Genomic DNA, 19,150 nt, shown 5'->3' on the forward strand with positions numbered 1-19,150 from the left:
CCGTGACAGCCGCGGAGCCCGCCCACGGCCCCACCCGCCCCGCCCACGCCTGCCCGTCAGCCCGCAGGTAGGGGATGCCGGACAGAGGGATGCAAATTCAACGGAAAAGGAAGGGAGGAAAGCTGGGGGTTAATACGTATATTGCATGCGGCCCCTGTTGTGGATAATCGTGCGGAAAAGGCAATTCCATAATCTCCTTTTTGTCACACCACACACTTGACCTTAAAGCTCTAAAAGCTTATTGTGCTGGAGGAAGCAACATGTGACAACGAACCAAAACAAATACACAAACTAACCAAAAAATATAAAACTAACTGAATACAAGTGCCTGTTCAACATAAACAGAGCTAACGTACGTGAATTCCCATATGGGATGCAGACATTTAGCAGGTTTCCTAAGAAGAAAGGAAAAAAATCCACTGACCGCTTTTCCATTATAGTGCAGATGTGGCACCTGTTGCTCCCTGCCACGGAAATCCATTTCAAACAGAATTTGACAAGGGTGTTCTATAACTAAACTCCCTCGAGTTTCCAATAAAACAGTTGGCTAGGTAGGGTACAAGAACCCATGACAGGTCCCAGCAGAGGTCAAGGCTGAAGGAGGAGTGCAACCTTTGAAATAAAGAATCCACAGATGCATGTCCCTCCCAGGTATACTTAAAAAAAATCACAGACAAGCAAGCCCCACAAGATGCACTGATATAGGAAAATATGATTCTTATTTCTCCTCCGTGTGGTGCTACCTTTCTATTTAAATGGCAACATGAAAACCATCTCCCCTATACTACTTGATTTGGTTTTTTTCATTAACCATAATGAAACTGTTCTTCCCCCAATTGTTCACGTGAACTTACCTGTATTAGAAGAATTTTGGTTTTATTATTATTAAACTAGTAAAAAGCAGCCGCTTACTCTGTAAAATCACATCCCTAAGCCAGACACAGACATTATATACACACTCTTTATAGACTAAGCCAGAAAATTCTTTTTCCTTGCAATTGCTTCAAGTAAAATATTTTTACAAGAAGGTTGTATGTTTTAATACTTACACATACAAAACTAGCTCTAAGTAAGTTATATTCAGTAAAAGATAATTGCCTTCTTCCCTAGAACACTTTCAAAAAAACCCAAATCCTGCAAGGATTAAGGCCTCTTCCATCTGTCTTATAGATGCAATATCCAACAGCTTGGAAGTGTTCAATTTGTAACTCTGAACAGAATAGAGATAAATCCATCAGGCACTTCAGTCCTTTTTTTTTTTTCCTTTGGGGTGGTAGAGAGTGGAAACAAGCATTTCCAGGGCTATTTCTTCAAGGGTGATTAAGTAGTACTCTCCTTGACTGTTTCGTTATTTCAGCAGCCGTTTTCTCTTTTTCAGAAGTGCATCTCGAAGAGCCAGCTAAAGATGAAACAAGAGCAGAATATTCAGGTAAGGAGAATATTAAGTAAGGAAACAACAACACTATCACATCAACAACCCTCTTCAATTTCTTCAACTTCAGAAAAACACTAATTGCTTATCAGCTAGAACTGGGAGCAGTACCTGGCAAACGCTAATGACTACAGTGGCAGAAACACTGTGCTTATTTAGCTAAACTCAATAGTACAGTTAAAGGAAGAGTTGGGCTTCAAAAATACGTATTTCAGTACATCGATAGCAGATCCTATATAATGACAAAGATTGGAGTAACGTAAACTGTTCTTCCACCGACTCATATTCCACTAGAAGGGATCCAAGAAAAAACTTCAGTCCAGCTGAAGGATAAGTAGGATTAAATGGTATTTTCTGTAACAGTATTACAAACCTTCTTTTCAAGGGGGGGAGGAGGGATGCTGGAATTTTTACAAGTGCCTTATCACTCTAAAGAGACTTGGTTGTGTCTTTCAGACATGTTTTAGTTGGTAAGGGGATTTAGCTCTGGACTAGAGAGTCCATTTTATTCTACCACCAAAGGGGGCAGCAGAACACAGTATCCTACAACTATGGTACTTCAACTCTTAAATATTTCCAAATTGCGGTCAACAGAACCGATGCTGTGGCCTAACATTAATGAAAAAAGTATGAAAAAAATTCTTCTTTCACTCTTTTGCTGTTAAAATTTAAACTTGAAACGTTAATTGGGAGTAAGGACTGAAACCATTCAGGATCGCTTTTTAGCAAAAAGGGAGCCAAGTAGAAAAATCATTGTAAACATGAGTTTCCTAAAAGTGCCTGGACTGTTCTTTTGCGACGTTTTTTGTGTGTTTTGAGAGCTGGGTTAACGTCATGAGCCTTATTTGGGCTGAGGCAGAATGATAGCATGTAAAAGGATGATAGAGGATATGATTTCAAGTTTTCCTGTTTAACAGAAACACTTAAGACATGTTCTCTCTATTGAGTCAATAAACGCCTTCAGTCCTGCTGCAACCAATTGCAGGCAAACATATATTATCCTAATGATACGATCCTGGAAACAACACACAAAGGAGGGTTTGTAAAAGAAGCATCTGAATGCACTCAAGCACACGACAGAACCTGGCAAGAAAACACAAAAATTAACACCACCCAAAAACAAGAGCCCTGCGTAACTGGATTATTCTAGAAGTTTTTCATGGAATGTGTTCAAAGGAGCTCAATTTTATAACACCCCGTAAAACCCCAGACTGGCCATCTGCCAGGCTAGATAAAAGGATTTTAAGGCAGATTTTTGTTGGTAGCACAGACTTACCCTGCCAAGGTGAAACACAGCAGGGCAAGGCAATACAATACATATAGTATTACATTTTACACCAATACCTACAGCAATTCTCTGGCAACAGCTGCCACAGTTCGGGCCTTATCCCCAGCTGAGGTGCATCACAGGAGCAGGGGGGCTCCCTGTCCACGCTCCATTCTGGCCAGCTCATCTAACCCCAGACACCTGTGGGCTCCCCTCCCAATGCTTTCAGGAGCAAAGTCCTTCCCTGAAGTTGCTGCCTTGCCTTTTAGATACCTATCCCTTCAGCTACCCTGGGCACAGCCTGTGGGAACACACAGTAACCGGACTGCCCAATACCTGTGCGTAGCTTGTATGCCCTTTCACAAGGGCCAAGCCTATAGCTGGGGAAGCGGGAGAGGGCGTGGGCATCACCACAGAGCACAGCATTTTGTGAAATTACTGTGTCAGGCTACACTGAAGCACTTCATTTTTTCCAAAGATTTTTAAATAGGTAGCAAATAGCATTTATGCCTGTGCTTTAAGTACATTTGTGACAAGCTATTAGATGACCTCCAGGCCAAGACAGATGAGGCTGTCATGTGTCAGTAATAGGAGAAAGGTCAAAGAAAGAATATGGAAACTAAAGAAACACAGTAAAAGCATGTCCTGAACAACAACTCCTCCATGTCGGGGAAACATTTCTTGCATCACAGGATTATAGTTGGGGTTCTAATATGACCTGCTTTAATTTATACAAAGGAAAACAAACCATTTTATCATTGCCTTCCTAACCTACACATGACTTTGCAACAGGGCTCGGTCCTCAACACATATTAAAGAAACGAATCAGACAAAAGTATTCTTCACCAACGCAATCTCTGATAGGATCCTCTGGGTAGGATTCAAGGGAAGCCACCCAGCCCACAGGCCTTTCCAGCAATTAAACAGCAACAACTTTGGGCACAGGATAGACAGCACTTTACCTGCATTTTAAGTTTCCTGTTCAGACTGCCCCATCTGTTCTCAACATCAAATATTACCTGTTTTTCCCTGAAAGAACGCTTATTTTTAGTCCGGACACTATGGCTGTATCTCATCATCATGAAGTTCTTGTGTTTTTTCTTCTCTTTGTTGGAAGAGCTGGCAAATGGGTTAATTCTTGTTTTCTTTTTCACAAATTCTTTTCTGTCTGTTTTTCCAGCCTGGAATAGAAAATGTAATAACAAGGGGTCATCTTCCCATTTTCCTTTCCCTACAAGTTACCATCAGCTGCTAAGGCGACAGGTTCTATGGCAGTAATGGATCCAGGTTCAGTATGACTTTCTGTGCATACTACATGCATTCCTCCATCCTGGCAGTATTTCTTAAGTCACAGTAACAAGTGGGTGTGTCTGTATTTTCATTGTCACCTGTGATCAGCAAGAGGCTGTTTATCTGCTACAGCCCAGATGGAACAGCAAAAAAAAAAAAATACACAAAACATTTCTCAAAACACAGATGGCAGCTGGGCACCCTGCCTTACACCCACAACCCCCCCACCACCACCACCTCCTCCTCCTGCAGGAGACAAAAACACAAACCCTAATCTAGAAAGACAGGATATGAATTAGCCAAGATCCTCACCATTGCAGTTGCCAATCTGGTCTCCTTGTCCGATTTAGGCTTCTTATGCAGATGTTCAATATCTCTGAGTGATAGCAACTCTCCTCTGTACACACAAAAATCCAACAAAAGGCCATCACACACAAAGCTTCATCTAGCAAGAAAAATAAGTTGGCCTCCCAGCCCTTTATCTCTCACCCATCTGTTAACGTCGTTGTCTTCCTATAGACTTTCCCACAAGCAGTTGTTCTTTCTCGCAGGCTAATCCTCGCACTTGGGAGAAACCTTACAAAGGTCTCTCATTACTGTTTTTCAAGTCCTGCTTTAACCACAAAGTTTACCAACTCTGGAGATGTAACCATGCAACTACTACTACAAAAAGCATGCCTATTGGTCTGAGCAAGCAAAACAGTCCCACAGTTCCCATTAGTGCCTCATGTCTTCTCCCCCAGGCATGAACAATTTCCCCAGGCCAGGAGCCCTTTAGGCTGGGTGGCCCTTTGCCACCTGTCACGAGGGAATACTGACCAACAGCAGAGGTCTGTGCCCTTCCGCAACTAAAAGCTGTATCATCACCAGGTTGCAAGGAAGAGAAAGCACTCATCAATACTTCATATCCTACCTGCCCTCCTCCTCTTCATCATCTATTTCAATCATTTTCCTCTTGGCAGCTTTGCCAGGTGCAGAATTAACTTCTTTGGAGAGCTGGGCAAGGCGTATTTTGTGAAAGTCTTCTTGGGTTAGCAGCCTGCTTGTACTGACCGCTGCAGCTTTGGCTTTTCGTTCCTCTATGGGCATGTTTTTCACCTTCTCCGCCTTTTGGAAAAAAAAAAATTGTAATGCAAAAGAACAATCATGCAGAGCTTTGCAAAATATTTCCGTGCCCTCATCCACGACCCTTGCCTCCCAAATACCAATGCAGGGACAATACTGTTGGGAAAAGCTACAACCCATTGTTAGGATTCTTCATAGTCTTACATTAAAGATGTATTACTTCCGCTCCTTCGTATCTCAGAGTGAATAAAAGCACTTACGTAAATATAGCATTGAAGGAATTTAGCACCGAGACAGAATTCCCCCATCTCTCGCCCTCATGCTTAAAACACACATACTTCAGCACAGGTGCTAAATAGTACTTCAACCTCACTGATTCTGGTCGAGTTACTCCGCAGCCCTGTATAGTTACTTATGAGCAGCCACATGAAGGTAAACAGCAACACAATCTGGGCTGCTATTATAACAAGATTTATTTGTATTTGGGGTAGAAGACACTTAGAACTCACTACTTGCTGCTGCTCCTCATCTGAGGAGTGATGCACATCGATCCATTCTCCGTCTCCATTATCTTCTTCCTCACTCAGACTAGCACTTTCCCATCCATCTGCTCAGGGCAAGAAGCATACGGTGGTGTTAGTACAGATTCAGTTTAACTGCTTGAGTCTGAAATCATTTCAGATTGGATCGCAAGTTCTCACCACCTTTGATTACCTATCGGCTAACTGCATTTATGCCCAGGGACGCGCTTACCAACCAGGCAAGCTGTAGGCTGTCCGCATCCCTGCTTTAGAACTACACCGACATTACAAAGACATAAGATATCTCACACATCTGATCGCTATTTGTTCATGATTTTTAGAAGACATCCACAGTTGAACAGACCAGAGGCTCCCATGCTTCCCCATTAGCAAGTTCAGCTACCAAATCCCACCTGGACTGCAAGCGATTCAGAGCTGCGCAAAAATCCTCAGCTTGGATTTCTTAGCGCACCCAACATGACATTCACATTCACTTAGGACACCAATTTTTATAGCGATAGCTGCATGTAGCAGCGCAAGATCTTTGGAAAAACACACGCACCCCTACAACAGACTGCTTCAAACAGCTGGTGTATTTTGTCATTCCTGTGAGCTGCAGTTGCCTTAATACATTTATTTATTACCAGCTTTCAACAAACCTGGAACAATGGCGATCAGAGCCTTTACAGGAAATGCATTTCTGTACATCTCATTCACTAAAAGCCAAGCCAACCATATATAATATATATATATATGTGCACATATATATGCATTGCTGCTCTTGGTTGTTGTTCAAACTGATGTGCTAAAGTTATCAGCTTCAGAAACCCCAGCGAAGAAGGCTGTTATACTAATCGCTGCATTCACATGGTTAAGAAACATGACATATCAGGGAGTTTATTCCTCCAGTACACCTCAGCGGCACTATCTCCAATGCCCTCAGGCTTGATTTACCAAACTCTTCTGGCTTGGTTTTCAAGTCCCTCCCCATCAGTTGTTTTACGTCCAAATAAAACCTTAGTGCCAATGACGCTCAAAATAGAAGCGGTGAAGAAAAAAGGCCAACCTTCGTCTTGGGTTCCTCCCTTTTCCTTTTGACTCTCAACATCCAGTACTTCCGCTCCTGGAATATAATCTTTGGCATCCAGTTCTCCATATTCGTGAATCCTGGCTTCCAACGAGGCCTCAGTAGGCTTACCCTATAAGTTAACAAAATACATGTGAAGCAGGCTGCTATTTTCATGCCCACAAATCCATGAAAAAAACTGGGGAGAGGCAGGCGTGATTCCACCTCATTCTCAAGAGGCTACGAGACTAGTCCTCCTCATCGTTTTTCAGCACGTGAGCCTATGCTTGTGGTGAATGCAATGCAAATAACACAACACTCACTCTGAATTTCTTTTGCAGCATCTCTGGATTCAGAGAACGGAAAAGGTGTATCAGAGTTCTTGCAGACATCATCACATCTATCCAGAAATAGAGAGAGTCAAAAATAAGTATAGAAAAGCAGAATTCTGCGCCAACTGAAAGCCCACTCAGATAATCAGTATTTACAGCCTGCCCGTGCCTTTTCTGACATTATAGCTCCCTCTGATTTCTCCAGGGCAGGATACAGCTCTTCCTTAGGGCTAAACCTCTATTAGCAAGCAGTTTGCCTTCTTCAGTTTTGCCAGTTAGCTCCCCTGCCATATCTACCCCTTTGACTCCTACATATATACACTCAAACTACAGAGAAATGCAACAGACATATTGAAAAGCCCACAGAAAAACAATTAAGACATTATGATTACAAAGGCTATAACAACGGAGGATCAGATGATACAGGAGAAAAAGAGATCTACAAGTCACATCCACGTAACACACTTACTTTTATTTTTATGAGTCTTGTACTGAACGAGGTCTTGGAGCAGATCTTCGGTCATGGCTAGCGGACATCTCGCAGTGATTTCTTTTATCGCATTGATTCTAAAAAATTGGAAGTGAATTATTTTCTAAACACTGCAGTTGGGACAGACACTCCCACTGGCCCAACAATAGACTGAATTATCTGGAACTTGAAGAACCTTATACAGCATTTATACAACATTTCATCTAACAGAGGAGAACATCACAAGGAGCTCTCCGTGCCACAGTTCTCGAAAACCCTTCATCTTTGGCCCATACTCTATGCTCCAGCTATTATTTTTGTCCAATCCTAAGCCTCAGCATTCCGCAAGTGCAATCCGGGTCCAGGCGGACAGGAAAATCAGTCAATCACCAGGCCACGAAAAAAAAAATTAAAAAATAAAATCAAGAAACATTTCTGCAGTCAACCATGAGCAGGTTAAGGACAGTATAACCAAAGTCCATAGGCTCACACAGGTGCATGTTTAAACCATCTTCATGCACACACTTAGTATGTTAAATACCTGGATTAAAACCATGCCAAGGGGAAAAGAAGTAGCTCACAAAATATTGACATGTCTACATGCAATCGTCCACCCCTGTTGAATGCTTCGTCTTCTTCAAGGACAGTTCAGCTGTCTCCTACGTTTACTGATCCTTCTCTACTCCACTTAAACCACAGCTTTGACAAATACCTCTCCTGACTAGCCAAAGCAAGTACATTACAGTTTCACTAAGAGCAACATTTCCATTTGCTGTCAGTAGTGAAATTTCATCCACAAAACCCAGTTAAGAGTCCTGAACTATGATGCTAGCCACTCACTGAGTATATACCAATATATTAATTCACACACAAGAGGTCTGCCCTCAAAGCAGAAATAACAATACTCGAGTAGAAAAATACAAGACCAAATGACAAAGAAAAAAAGCACCATCACAAAATCCAGAAAAGTTAAGGCATAGCACTAAGCACAAACCCCCATAATTATGGGGAATTTAAAACACTGCCAACCAAAATAAGCGAAGTTTCTGCTCAGATACCGTCCTAACTTGGTTTTATTCAAGCAGGTTCTTGAAAGCGTAGTATGAACAACAGGAATAAGTTGCAGGCGGCTTAAAAAAGGAGAATATTCAGAGAGTGTGTTACAGTTTTTGTGAGATTCTGTACTCACCCTACAGTCATGACCTCCCCAGAATTCTTGTCAGTGACAAAGTTGTTGGCAATGGTCATTAACACTGACTGGATAATCTGAAATTAAGCAAAAAGGTTAAACAAACTTAATGCATATTTAATATAATTGTGAAAATGATTACATATTATTAACAGACAACCGAGCCCTTTTCACACAGAAAGATACAGCTCAGGACTTTGCACTATAGCCTGCACTAGACGCAAATTCTCTTGTGGAAATGAAGACATCAGACGGGGTGGTTTTATACAAAATAATCCCTTGGAACTTGCACAAGTAGCCAAAGTGGTCATAAGCTTTTCAAGACAAAGGGTCTGAGCAGATTCCCTTTTCCCCCTCCCCACAAACACATCTGTTCTATTTCCATGCTGGCCTGCTGCCCAATTTTACATCACCAAAGACAGGTGAAGTACTGACCTCGGGCGGTACTAGCTGATGTGAAGCTTGTGCAGCAAACAGAAGAATCTTCGTCACTTCTGGAAGAAAAGCAAAGTGGGAAGAAGATGCTGAAGTACGTTGCTACAGCTTCGTCTGGCCAATAAACACATCCACCAAAAGAGCTCACTCTACAAGCTGCTCAGCCTAAGCCTTAAAGCCATTTCGGTCTCAAGTTATTTGGGACAACCATTTCTCCTCTCCCACCAAGCACTAGAAACTGGTCTGGTCTCCACCCCAGCAGCAGTGCAGCTGCTAATAGCCAGCTAAGACAAAAAGAAATGCTCTAGAACTAGAGTGAAACACCTGTAAAGGCAGCAAAGGACAGTCACGCTTTGCTCAACTCGTCAGGATTTGCAAGGAACCAGGGACTCAGCAAATGGATTTTCTTCCATCGCTGGCGTTTCACAAATGGTCAGGTGTAAGGAGCATTGAGCACACACAGCTTCCACAAAAGTCCAAAACGCTCTGCACTTGGGGCAGTCAGGGCCTCTTCCTTCCTTCATCCACACTCTCTGGACTACTCCTACTACCTCTTCGCTTGCAGCACAAGTTCTAAGAACAGACTGTACATGTGACATGATAGACCAGCAGTCTATCATGTAGTAGCAACACCAGTAGCGTTATCTACTAGTAGCTACTTACCTCTCTGATGGGGCTGTAGGAATCTCTGAATGAAGGGGTAGAAATTAAAAAGAAAAAGCTGCAGGAAAGAAATAAATTGTAACAGATTAGCTTCTTGTCTTTTAACTTGAGCACACCTTGATAGGCCGATATGCCCTAAAACAATGATTCTACAGAGCTTGCTCTCCAAACGCCTTGGATTTTATGGCATGATGCATTCTCCTGTCACGAGCATGAGATACATGGAGATCAGGAAATTACTTGCACAAAGGAAATACAAAGTTCAATCCCAAACTCTGAAATCCAGAGAACGATTCTTGTTAGACGGGACAGAATTCAAATCAGGGCGCTCTGCTGCACGACCCTACAACACGCCACTTCCCTTGGCCTCAGAGACGTAACCTTCTCTCCCAAAACAGAAAGAGACTCCAGTAATTTTGATCACACTTTGGCTGTACCTCAGCGAGTGCACAAACAATTGCTGGACTCCTTTGAAAAGCCTTTCTCCTTTGAAGAACCTCGCAGGAGCACGCAGGTCTTGAAACAATCACCTTCTGCTCTCTCGGTTAGGGACAGCTCAGCTGTTACAGACCAAGAGCTTTCTCTGGCAGAGCTCATTTAGTACCACACAAGTCTACGCCACTGCACCATTCCATGAGGCCCACCGGCAGCTACCTGACCATACATCTGCACTTTTCAACATACAGAAAAATGAAACCCCATTTTCAGAGGCACAAGGCCAGAGCATGCCACCACCCAAACCAGGCCGGCTAGCATCAGATCATTATAAAATTATCGGAATGCGCACCTCGTGTATTCCAACTAGCCTAGATATTAGGTCCATGAGCATCATCTTCACCTCAAACCGTTCCTTACAGTTCTCCAGCTGCTTCAACAGTTTCTCTGCAAAATCTAGAAGAGGCAATAATAGATTTATGATAGACTTAAAGAGCACACTGCATAACTCAGCTGGGATTAGGTTAAAAGAGGCAGTCGGTTTTGTTTGGGGCTTTTTTAAGCCCCAGTATCCTTGCACGAAGAAATTAAAGACAGCCAGAGAACTCATTTCTCCCAACGACTTATTTTTCTTCTCACATGCCTAGAAAGTCTAAAGCTGAGCACAGGTTCAGCAGAGAGGAAAACTAGCACAAGTTCCACCACATCATAAGCACAGGGTCAGTATTTAAATCTAGACTTTTTTAGATACATTTTGGGTTCATCCGAAAAACACAATCCCCAGAGGTTTGCTAGATCACACTAAGACCAAGTCGAGCGATATTAAACAAACACCAGACTAGTAACAGAAATACATTTTTCAAGGGGGTAAGCCAAAGAAGCTACAGTAGATAAACTAGTCCCTGTTCACACAAATTACAGCCTTCACACATACAAAAAAGAGGTCAAGAGCCACGTCCTGATCTGAAGCAACCTGAAGCACATGATGTAGTATTGCTCCTTCCTTGCCCGAGTATAAGTATTCCGCTACAACAAGCGCAACAGGATTGATCTCACTTTTTTGAGGCGCTATAAAACTCTAGGATAAAGCACTCTACAAGCGTCACGTTTCTATCTACTCGTCACTTTCGTTCTCCTTGCAGAGTTGCATCTAAGCTTCAGCATCTGGGATTAAACACAACTCAAAAAAACAACACATGCTTACCTTGGGGATCATGTATCAAGTGAATAGCAGAAAAGTTGAACACCTCTGGCTTCTTTTTCTGCTTCTGCTTCTGCACAACAAAAAGTAAAAGAGACTTTTTCTTTCCATGAAATAGCTGCAAGTGCTTCAGTTTCAGGCTGCTGCTAAAAGCTGCTATTCACCATTCTTCTGTTCAAAGAGAGGCACTTGAACAAGTAACCTATGACTCTTTTCAACTGCATAGGGTTTTCTGCCACCTGACCTAAGAGAAGCTGCATTAACAAGTCCTTTATCAAGACACCGCATACTTTAGAGTAGGGGACCACGCAAAGGGTACCCAGAGCCAAAGTAATCCACAACTTAGACTCTGAGTCTGTTTGAAAACAGCTCTCTTCCAGGCAAACGTGGCAGATGCCTGGCCAATGGATGCTCAAACACTTGAGGACCTTTACCTACAACAGATGACAAAAGGTCACGAAGATGACAGGAGCAACAAGAACATTTCTGCACTTAAACAACGAAGCTAAAATGCTGCCAAGTCGGACGCCGCCCTCCTCACCTTGAGGACCTTCATCGCTTTTTCCAGTTTCTTCTTGCGCTTCGTGGTTTTCTTGTTAGTCGCGTACCGCATCATCAGATCTCTGGCCGTGGGAGCATCGTCCTTGAGAAAATGCAAGGAAAAGACGACTCAGGTGACATCAGGCTTCAAACGGCCATCAGAGAAACAAAAAGTAGCTATATTTTTCAGGATCACGTACTATATTTGAAAACTCTCCCTCTTCCTAAATTTCATCATACAGCAATACCAGCATTTAAAATCCTGACTCCGTAAAACTAGCCACCTACCCACACGCAAGAGAGATCGCAAACACTTAAAAGCACATCACCACAGTCATTTTTACAGCTGGTTAATGAGAGAGTCACAGACAAATAAAGATACCCTGTATTAGGAGGTTCTTGACTGACATGCTGTTAGGTTATCAGCCTTCTCAAGGTAGCCAAATTATGTTCGTTGGTATATAAATGGCAAGTGGGGCACAAAAGGAAAAACTGAAGACAAAACAGATAGCTAAAAAATTAAACCAGCTTCCCATACACCAGGTGAAAGCCTCTTGCCACAACTCTACATTACACATCTAGCAATCGGTGTCTTGATGAACCAGACAGACCAGTCCCTGCTTAGGTCTTCAAAGTGAATTGCTTCCTTGACAAGGAGAAGGGGAAAGCAAAGGAGCTCTTCGCAAAGGCATCCTGCTATCAGTTGGGGCCAGCTGTCAAAAACACTCCACTTTTTTGTGAAGCGTAGAAACATCTGAAGGAAGCGAGATGGAAAACTAAGCACACAGAAGCGGACAGATTGGCAGAGCCAGGGTCACTAGGATGACAGGTATATTAGAGTTTGAAAACGGAGAGGAGAAGATTTAATCACGGCACCCACCTCAGATTCCGAGTCACTGTCTTGTTTCTCGTCTTCATCCTTCCCAAGAAAGAACTTCAAACCAGCAACTAAGACCTGAAAAGCAAAGTAAGTTTACGTAGGATGGGCCAAACTGACAAGTGTATTTACATCAGCCCTACATCAACATCTTAAGTTAGGTGAAAACTCTCCCAATTTTTAGAGGCATGAATAGGAACAGAAAGCAAAACCAATCACAGACCGAAAGCCCAAGTGTTTTACAGATACACAGTCAATTCTTGCTGCCCATCCTCAGCAGTCAGAGGCACACAGAGAATCTAAAAGCAGCTGAGCTTCCACAACGCCCGGAGCAAGTTTAAAGATGCAAATTCTCCTCCTATCATTCCGCAAAGCAATTTCCACCTAATTGCTCCATGGCAACATTATCAGAAACTCCTCCTGCACAGCTGATACCTGAGACAGGGCTCAGGAGTCCAAACTTTTATTAGCTTATATGGGTTTGTTGGTGGGGTTTTTGTTACTTTTGGTTGGGTTTCACTGAATGGAACAGCTAGCGGAAAACCTTGTCTTAAACCACAATACAAGTTTTTAACACCTCCAGCTCTGCAGAACTGACATAGATGGCAGAAGGCTTAAGATTCACTCAAGCCCCGGGCGGGATAGCAGCTCTCTTGACAGCTAACAAATGAAAGCCTTACAGCGCAGATTATCAGGCAGCGATATTCTGACAGTCTGTCCAGAGCAGCAGCGGAAAGTACACGTACCCTCCCCACACCAGCCTGCACTCGTTATAGACAAGCTTCCAATTCTGCTGCTCTGCACATAGGATCCAAACGCCGCCTCCTCCCACAAAACAAGCATCATTTTCAAAGTAAAACACCCAGAAGACAAATCATCAGTGAAGCTTGTTAGCAATTACAGCACCGAAATAAAAAGTTGCATTCACAGGCAAAAACATCGCATAGGTTACAAGTGATTTCTGTTCTCACCTTTGTGACTTTGGAAAAGCAGGCAGTTGTGATGACATTTACTGTTTTGGCATCATTCCTGGAATAAAGCAAAGCATTACCTTTTGACTTAAGATTGCCAAACCTAAAGTATTCTGAGAAAATTAAGTCTCGTGAAACGTGACTCCCAACAATCAGGAAGCTTCAAGAGAATCAAGTCTCTCAATGCTCCAAGCAGATTTGCAAACTAAGGAGTTAAGCTGCTGCCATTTTCTTTTATTCTAACATAAGAGTAGCTTCATCTAAATAGATACACTTGCATGCCACCTAGTTCACAGTGTGACTGAAGGAACAGAAAGAGCAATCTCCAGTAAAATAACTGAAGACAGATTATCATTTTTTCCACTGATAACAAGAAAATAAACACTCTGCCAGGTGGAAAAAAAAAATCAGTGCAGAATTCTAACTTTTATTAGAAAAATCAAGTGGATAGTTGAAATAAACTATACTCTAAAAATAAAGATTTACAAGAAACAAAGCTGCAGGAATTAATTTGATTTTATACCAAGCCTCATGTACTTACAAACCTACTTACTAAAATCGCAGAAGTCTTTACCTTTCAGCAGTCCTTATTTTTTCACCCTTGTATTAATCTATTCTAATCTTTTTTGGAGATACATAAGCAGCAAACACGCCTCTCACCGGCAGTATCGCTACTCGCATTTGTATCTCTCTACATAGTTCATTTCTGTGCAAGAACCAAGAGCAAAGGAGTCACAAACTGAACAGCTCAGAAGTCTTCAACATGTTTTTACAGTCAAGAAGCAAGCAGAGCGATCAGACTACCATCTTCTCATGCAGTTTACTGCTGGCTAACACCCGCTCTGGCATTTTGTAACACAACAGAAGAACTCAGCAACGTATTAAGTACAAGACAGCCACTGACAGTACTCAGTGTACTCTTGCTCCTTTCAATACTTACCAAGGCAACAATTTTTCACACTGCTACCTACTAAAAATAGGAACTCTATAGTAGCTTCACAAAATAACCCCAAAAATCAAAGCACCCATTAGATCAGTCCTCTGGAATGAACTTACAGATTTAAGAGAACAAGAAAAACGAAACCAGAATTCCTCTTTCCACGGCACACGACAAGCCGTATAGCAACATTAGCAGCCTTTATGTGCAAAAGCTCAAAAAAGCAAGCTGCACACAGCTCCTGTTTCGAACGCAACACATACAATTTAGATACTGTTTTCAACTAAAACATTACAGATTCAACCTAAATAGCTCTGAGACTTCACGCAAGGCAGTATTTCTTCCCAGCTAAATTCCACAAAATACAGTCCCACCGGAACACAAAGAAGATAAATACATTTAAGTCAGAGCCTCCCAGCGTTACATTGCGCGCAACACGCCACGAGCAACGGCAGGACGGCCGCCCCACGATAAAGGGGGAATCAATCGGAGCCTGCCGGACCTACCAAATATTCCTTCTGTAAAGTTCAATCATGACGTCCAGAGATATCTTCGCAGCAGTGGGATTGCTGTCTCTCAACATAGTATACATGAAGTTCTGCAGCGTCTGAGGAACAAGTTGGGGAACAGTTATTATACGTCTTTCACAATATCAAGAGGTTACATGGCAGCATATCTGAAAGCTAAATACTTACTGTGTTTACTTTATTGTTTTTGTGTTTAGCATTGACATTCTTGATGTCCGACACGATGTGAGTATACAGAGTCTGTAAATGGAGAGATCACAGGGAGTAACCTATGCAAGTCATGCAGAGAACAACGCGGATACATTGCTATTCCCCCAAAGTCTCCAAGTACTACAATGAGAGACCAAACTGATTTTTCCTTTTAAGTTACAGTTAGAAAAACAACAAGAAGTTACCCTGTAAAGTCTCACGTATGCTTTATTTTTATCTATTTCAAAAGCATACTCAATTCGCAGTGCAAACAGCGAGGCAGGAAAATGAACAGCACGAAGTATGGCTTAAAAAAAAATCCCACCCTGTTTCATTCAAGCACATTCTGGCAGCCAGTTTAGGCCTTCTGGCAGCAGAAAGCAAGTATTTTCACTTTTATGGCAGAAAACTTGAAATATGGCTTTAAGTAGCAGCCATTTTGGTTTGGATTGTTTTACTCAGATGTTCTCAGAACTAACTCAGTAAGGCCTGCTCTGACAGCAGCACGTTTGTGGTTTGCATCTGCAGACACATCCAAGCTGCTCAGTTGCCGAGGCAGGCCAGGCCCACAGCCTGCAATAGCACGGTAAAGATGTTTACAGCAACACGCTTCCTTACTGATCAAACGTATAGATGGAGCCTTGCCTCTGGCACTATCAATTGCTGGAAAAGCACACCTATTTTCAACTTCCTTATTTTGTTATCAAGGAAAGGAGAACAGCTGCCTGCTAGCGCTGCATTACTTCTGGCAAGTTGATCAAAACCCGCTGGAAATCGAGACTGGTTTTCGTAAGCGAGCCTTACTTTTCGTAGAAGCTTATCATGACACCGCAGCAGCTGAAAGAAGAGCTCCAGCAAACTCGTAGGATTTATCAGATTCTTGTTTCTTAACAAGATCAAAGCCTTACAGAACGTCTGTAAGAGAGAAACAGGGACTCAGAACCAAAATCTCACCCCCCACTTTCCATCTTCATTAAAAAATTAAAAAGCGAACCGTAAGCTCTCATCTCGCACGTAAAGGGTATACTTTAACCACAGGAGACAGACTGCCCACAACGCCTTTTGGCGTTGGCCTTACCATGCGCAGGTCTGCATCCAGGACCGTATGGTGGTAGGAGAGCAGCTCCTTCAGTTGCTGGGGAAAGTTGGCCATGTGTTCTGGATAGCAGTGAGCGACCTGGGCAGAGACAGAGACGGCCAAAATCGCCAGTCAAAGCCTTGGGCCACCGCCTAACCCCGGGAAGGCGTGACATATTGTAAGCAACCGGTAAAGTTATAATTGTTTGTATAGTAAAAGTACGGTATACACAACTGAAAGTAGGTTATTATCAACACTCAGGCATAAGAGGTATGGTGCCATTAAAAAAATCCTTTTAAAATAAATGCACCAAAGGCTCAAAAGAAAAACTTGTGTTCCTGGAAAGGGACAAAACACTGCTGCAGTCATCTCGGTCAACGCACAGTTTTACAGCGACTGCGTCAGGGCCCTAACAGCAAAACGAGACAAAAGACAATCTGCCGTAACCGTCACGCTCAGGGCAAACATGTAGGTGGTGAAGGTCCCAAGGCACGGGTGACCCCTCGGAAGGGCAGCGGCTTACCTGCGCCAGGAACATCACCAGCTCGGCCAGCTCCTTACTGGGCTTGTCCGGCTGGAAGGTGAAAATCTCCACATGGGACTGGTAGTGGTGGTACTGCTGGAGAAACTGAGCACACGCAGGGGCTGAGCAGCGGCACAACTCACACCAGCACCCCCCCCCCCCCCCCCCGAGTTCCCTCAGCGCCCCCCACCCCGATACAACCCGCTGCAGCCGCCCCGGCCCGGCACCCCCTCCTGCCCCGGCGCTGCTCGGGGAAGCCGGGCGGAGCCGCTCAGCTTCGTACCTCTTCGGTGTAGGAGGTGGGGTCCCGCTTGATAAGGTTCTGCAGCTGGGGCAGGTTGCTGGGCAGCTTGTTTCCCTGGCGGCCCGACATGGCGGCCCCGAAACGGACCCGGTACCACCGCACCCGGCGCCCCCGCCCCGCCGAACCACCGCCTCCCTTAGCCGGGACACGTGAGCCACCAGCTGGGCGCCGCCATCTTGGCCCGCCCCCCCCCCCCCGACCGGTGCCGCTAAGGGACATACTTTTGCGAGCGGCAGTTCCTCCTGCAACGCCTCCGAGGGAGCCGGCGGCTGCTCCGCTGTTCGGCAAGCGGCTTATGGCGGGCGCCTCTTCCTTCTGCTGACCGAAGCTCGGGCAACCCGGCAACCTTAAACCCCCTGCGAGACTAATTTAGTGACTACAGCTCCCCCTCTGCCATTTTCCGAATGATTTATCCCTCTTGCATCACATCACTCCAGCACAGCACCCCTGCACTAGCGCGGGTGGGATCACATAGCCTAATTGGGTAAAGAAGGGCAGTTTGTTAAACCCTAAGTGCTGCCCGCAGTGCGGCAACACTGCTGAGGAATTGCATCTTCCAGCCCTTACCAGTTGAGTTGCTCATGACAGGTGCCACACATCCACATTACTGACAAGCTGCCAAGACCTAGGCATGCGAAGAACACCATCAACTCTGGTTCCCCACTTTAAGAGTGCAGTGTTGTGACTCACACAGCCACCAGTAGCATGCACAAGGACCACGAAGCATGGTCTACCCGCTGCACCCAGTGCTACGTCCAGGGCAACGGCTATGTCCTCAGCCTGGGTGGGTTTGTGCTCATACTATGATCTCCAGCTGCAGTGCCCAGGGTAGATCTTTGGGACATAAAGACTAAGTGAACTCTTCAACTTAGCCCAAGACTAGTAAGGAGAACTTCAAAAAAACACCCTACTTGTTTAAGAAAGAATCCTTCCATAAGGCTTTTATACCTCCCTAAAATTTGTGTTCAAAAGTATCTTTTCTGTTCTTTGTTGCATTAAAGTGATCAAACCAAAGAAATTGCAATTGCATCAGACCAATAGTCCTACGCTGGGTACTGGCAGGTCGTATTCAGCATATTGATGATTTGCTATTTGGTCCTGGCAGAACTTACCCTGCTTATCATGGAAGTGAGGTTACTGATATAAAATGCTTTGCATCAGGCTCCAATAACCTCCTGAAGTATACAGGCATTTCAAGGCAACGAGTAGCTGTACTGACCATCTCTGCCCCAGGGGAAGCAGAAGTTCTCCTGCTAACCCCTCGGTAGGAGGAGGCGACTCTGCGCTCTTACATGAACCCCTTGGTAGGAAATAACTGGGCAGAGGCTGCTAATAGGTCAGTGCTGCACAGCCTTCAGGATACAATGAGGGATTTAGCTTGTTTCACAAAACCCCCATCAAACTCACATGCTGACCTTCCTTCCCTTCAGAGGGGTTGGATCTCATTCACCCTGGTGCAGTAAGCGATGAGGGCATTGACAAGCCCAGTTGTACAGGCAGCCCAAAACAATAGGTGAGGTATAACAAATCTTTTCATTGAAGACAAAACATCCTTGCTGTCCCACCTCAAGGCTAGACAAGCAGAGCAGGAGCTGACAGTAGACACTTCAGAAAGGTTTGGCAGAAGCACGCGATGCACAAGAGATCAGGATGTTTGTCCGCATGCAGCATGTTCCCCAGGAAAAGATGGGAAGATTTGGACAAGGGGCCAGCTGCGATGGACCAGATGTGAGTCAAGTCAGTCCCAGTTTATATAGAGCAACGATGACTGTTCTTGTTATGAACAGTGCTCACTGTTAGGGCTCAGGACAGCTGATGACAGCTGCACACCCTGATTAG

General features: G+C 44.0%; 1 protein-coding gene across 1 annotated transcript; it reads right to left on the reverse strand.

Moving 5' to 3' along the window:
* Nucleotides 1-221: 221 nt before the first annotated feature.
* On the reverse strand, nt 222-17,473 carry SDAD1 (SDA1 domain containing 1). The gene is made up of 22 exons (XM_054825187.1): nt 17,291-17,473; nt 17,008-17,112; nt 16,485-16,583; nt 16,211-16,321; nt 15,386-15,457; nt 15,197-15,297; nt 13,754-13,811; nt 12,786-12,860; nt 11,907-12,008; nt 11,369-11,438; nt 10,517-10,620; nt 9,730-9,787; nt 9,067-9,125; nt 8,632-8,708; nt 7,443-7,540; nt 6,965-7,041; nt 6,642-6,774; nt 5,564-5,661; nt 4,903-5,096; nt 4,302-4,386; nt 3,719-3,880; nt 222-1,399 (listed from the first exon to the last, which is right to left on the reverse strand). The coding sequence occupies exons 1-22, from the start codon at nt 17,378-17,380 to the stop codon at nt 1,349-1,351; spliced, it is 2,079 nt and encodes a 692-aa protein (XP_054681162.1). The 5' UTR covers nt 17,381-17,473; the 3' UTR covers nt 222-1,348.
* Nucleotides 17,474-19,150: the final 1,677 nt, after the last annotated feature.

Source organism: Grus americana, chromosome 4, assembly GCF_028858705.1.
Source record: "Grus americana isolate bGruAme1 chromosome 4, bGruAme1.mat, whole genome shotgun sequence".
Taxonomy (NCBI): domain Eukaryota; kingdom Metazoa; phylum Chordata; class Aves; order Gruiformes; family Gruidae; genus Grus; species Grus americana.

Bases quoted from the DNA above. Each gene is read 5' to 3' on its own strand.
- SDAD1 (XM_054825187.1), bottom strand. From the start codon at position 17,380: ATGTCGGGCCGCCAGGGAAACAAGCTGCCCAGCAACCTGCCCCAGCTG. The intron at 5,662-6,641 runs GTTGGCCTTTTT...TGCCCTGAGCAG, and splicing joins GGGAGGAACCCAAGACGAAG to ATGGATGGGAAAGTGCTAGT. The intron at 5,097-5,563 runs GTGAGTTCTAAG...TTTTTCCAAAAG, and splicing joins ATGAGGAGCAGCAGCAAGTA to GCGGAGAAGGTGAAAAACAT.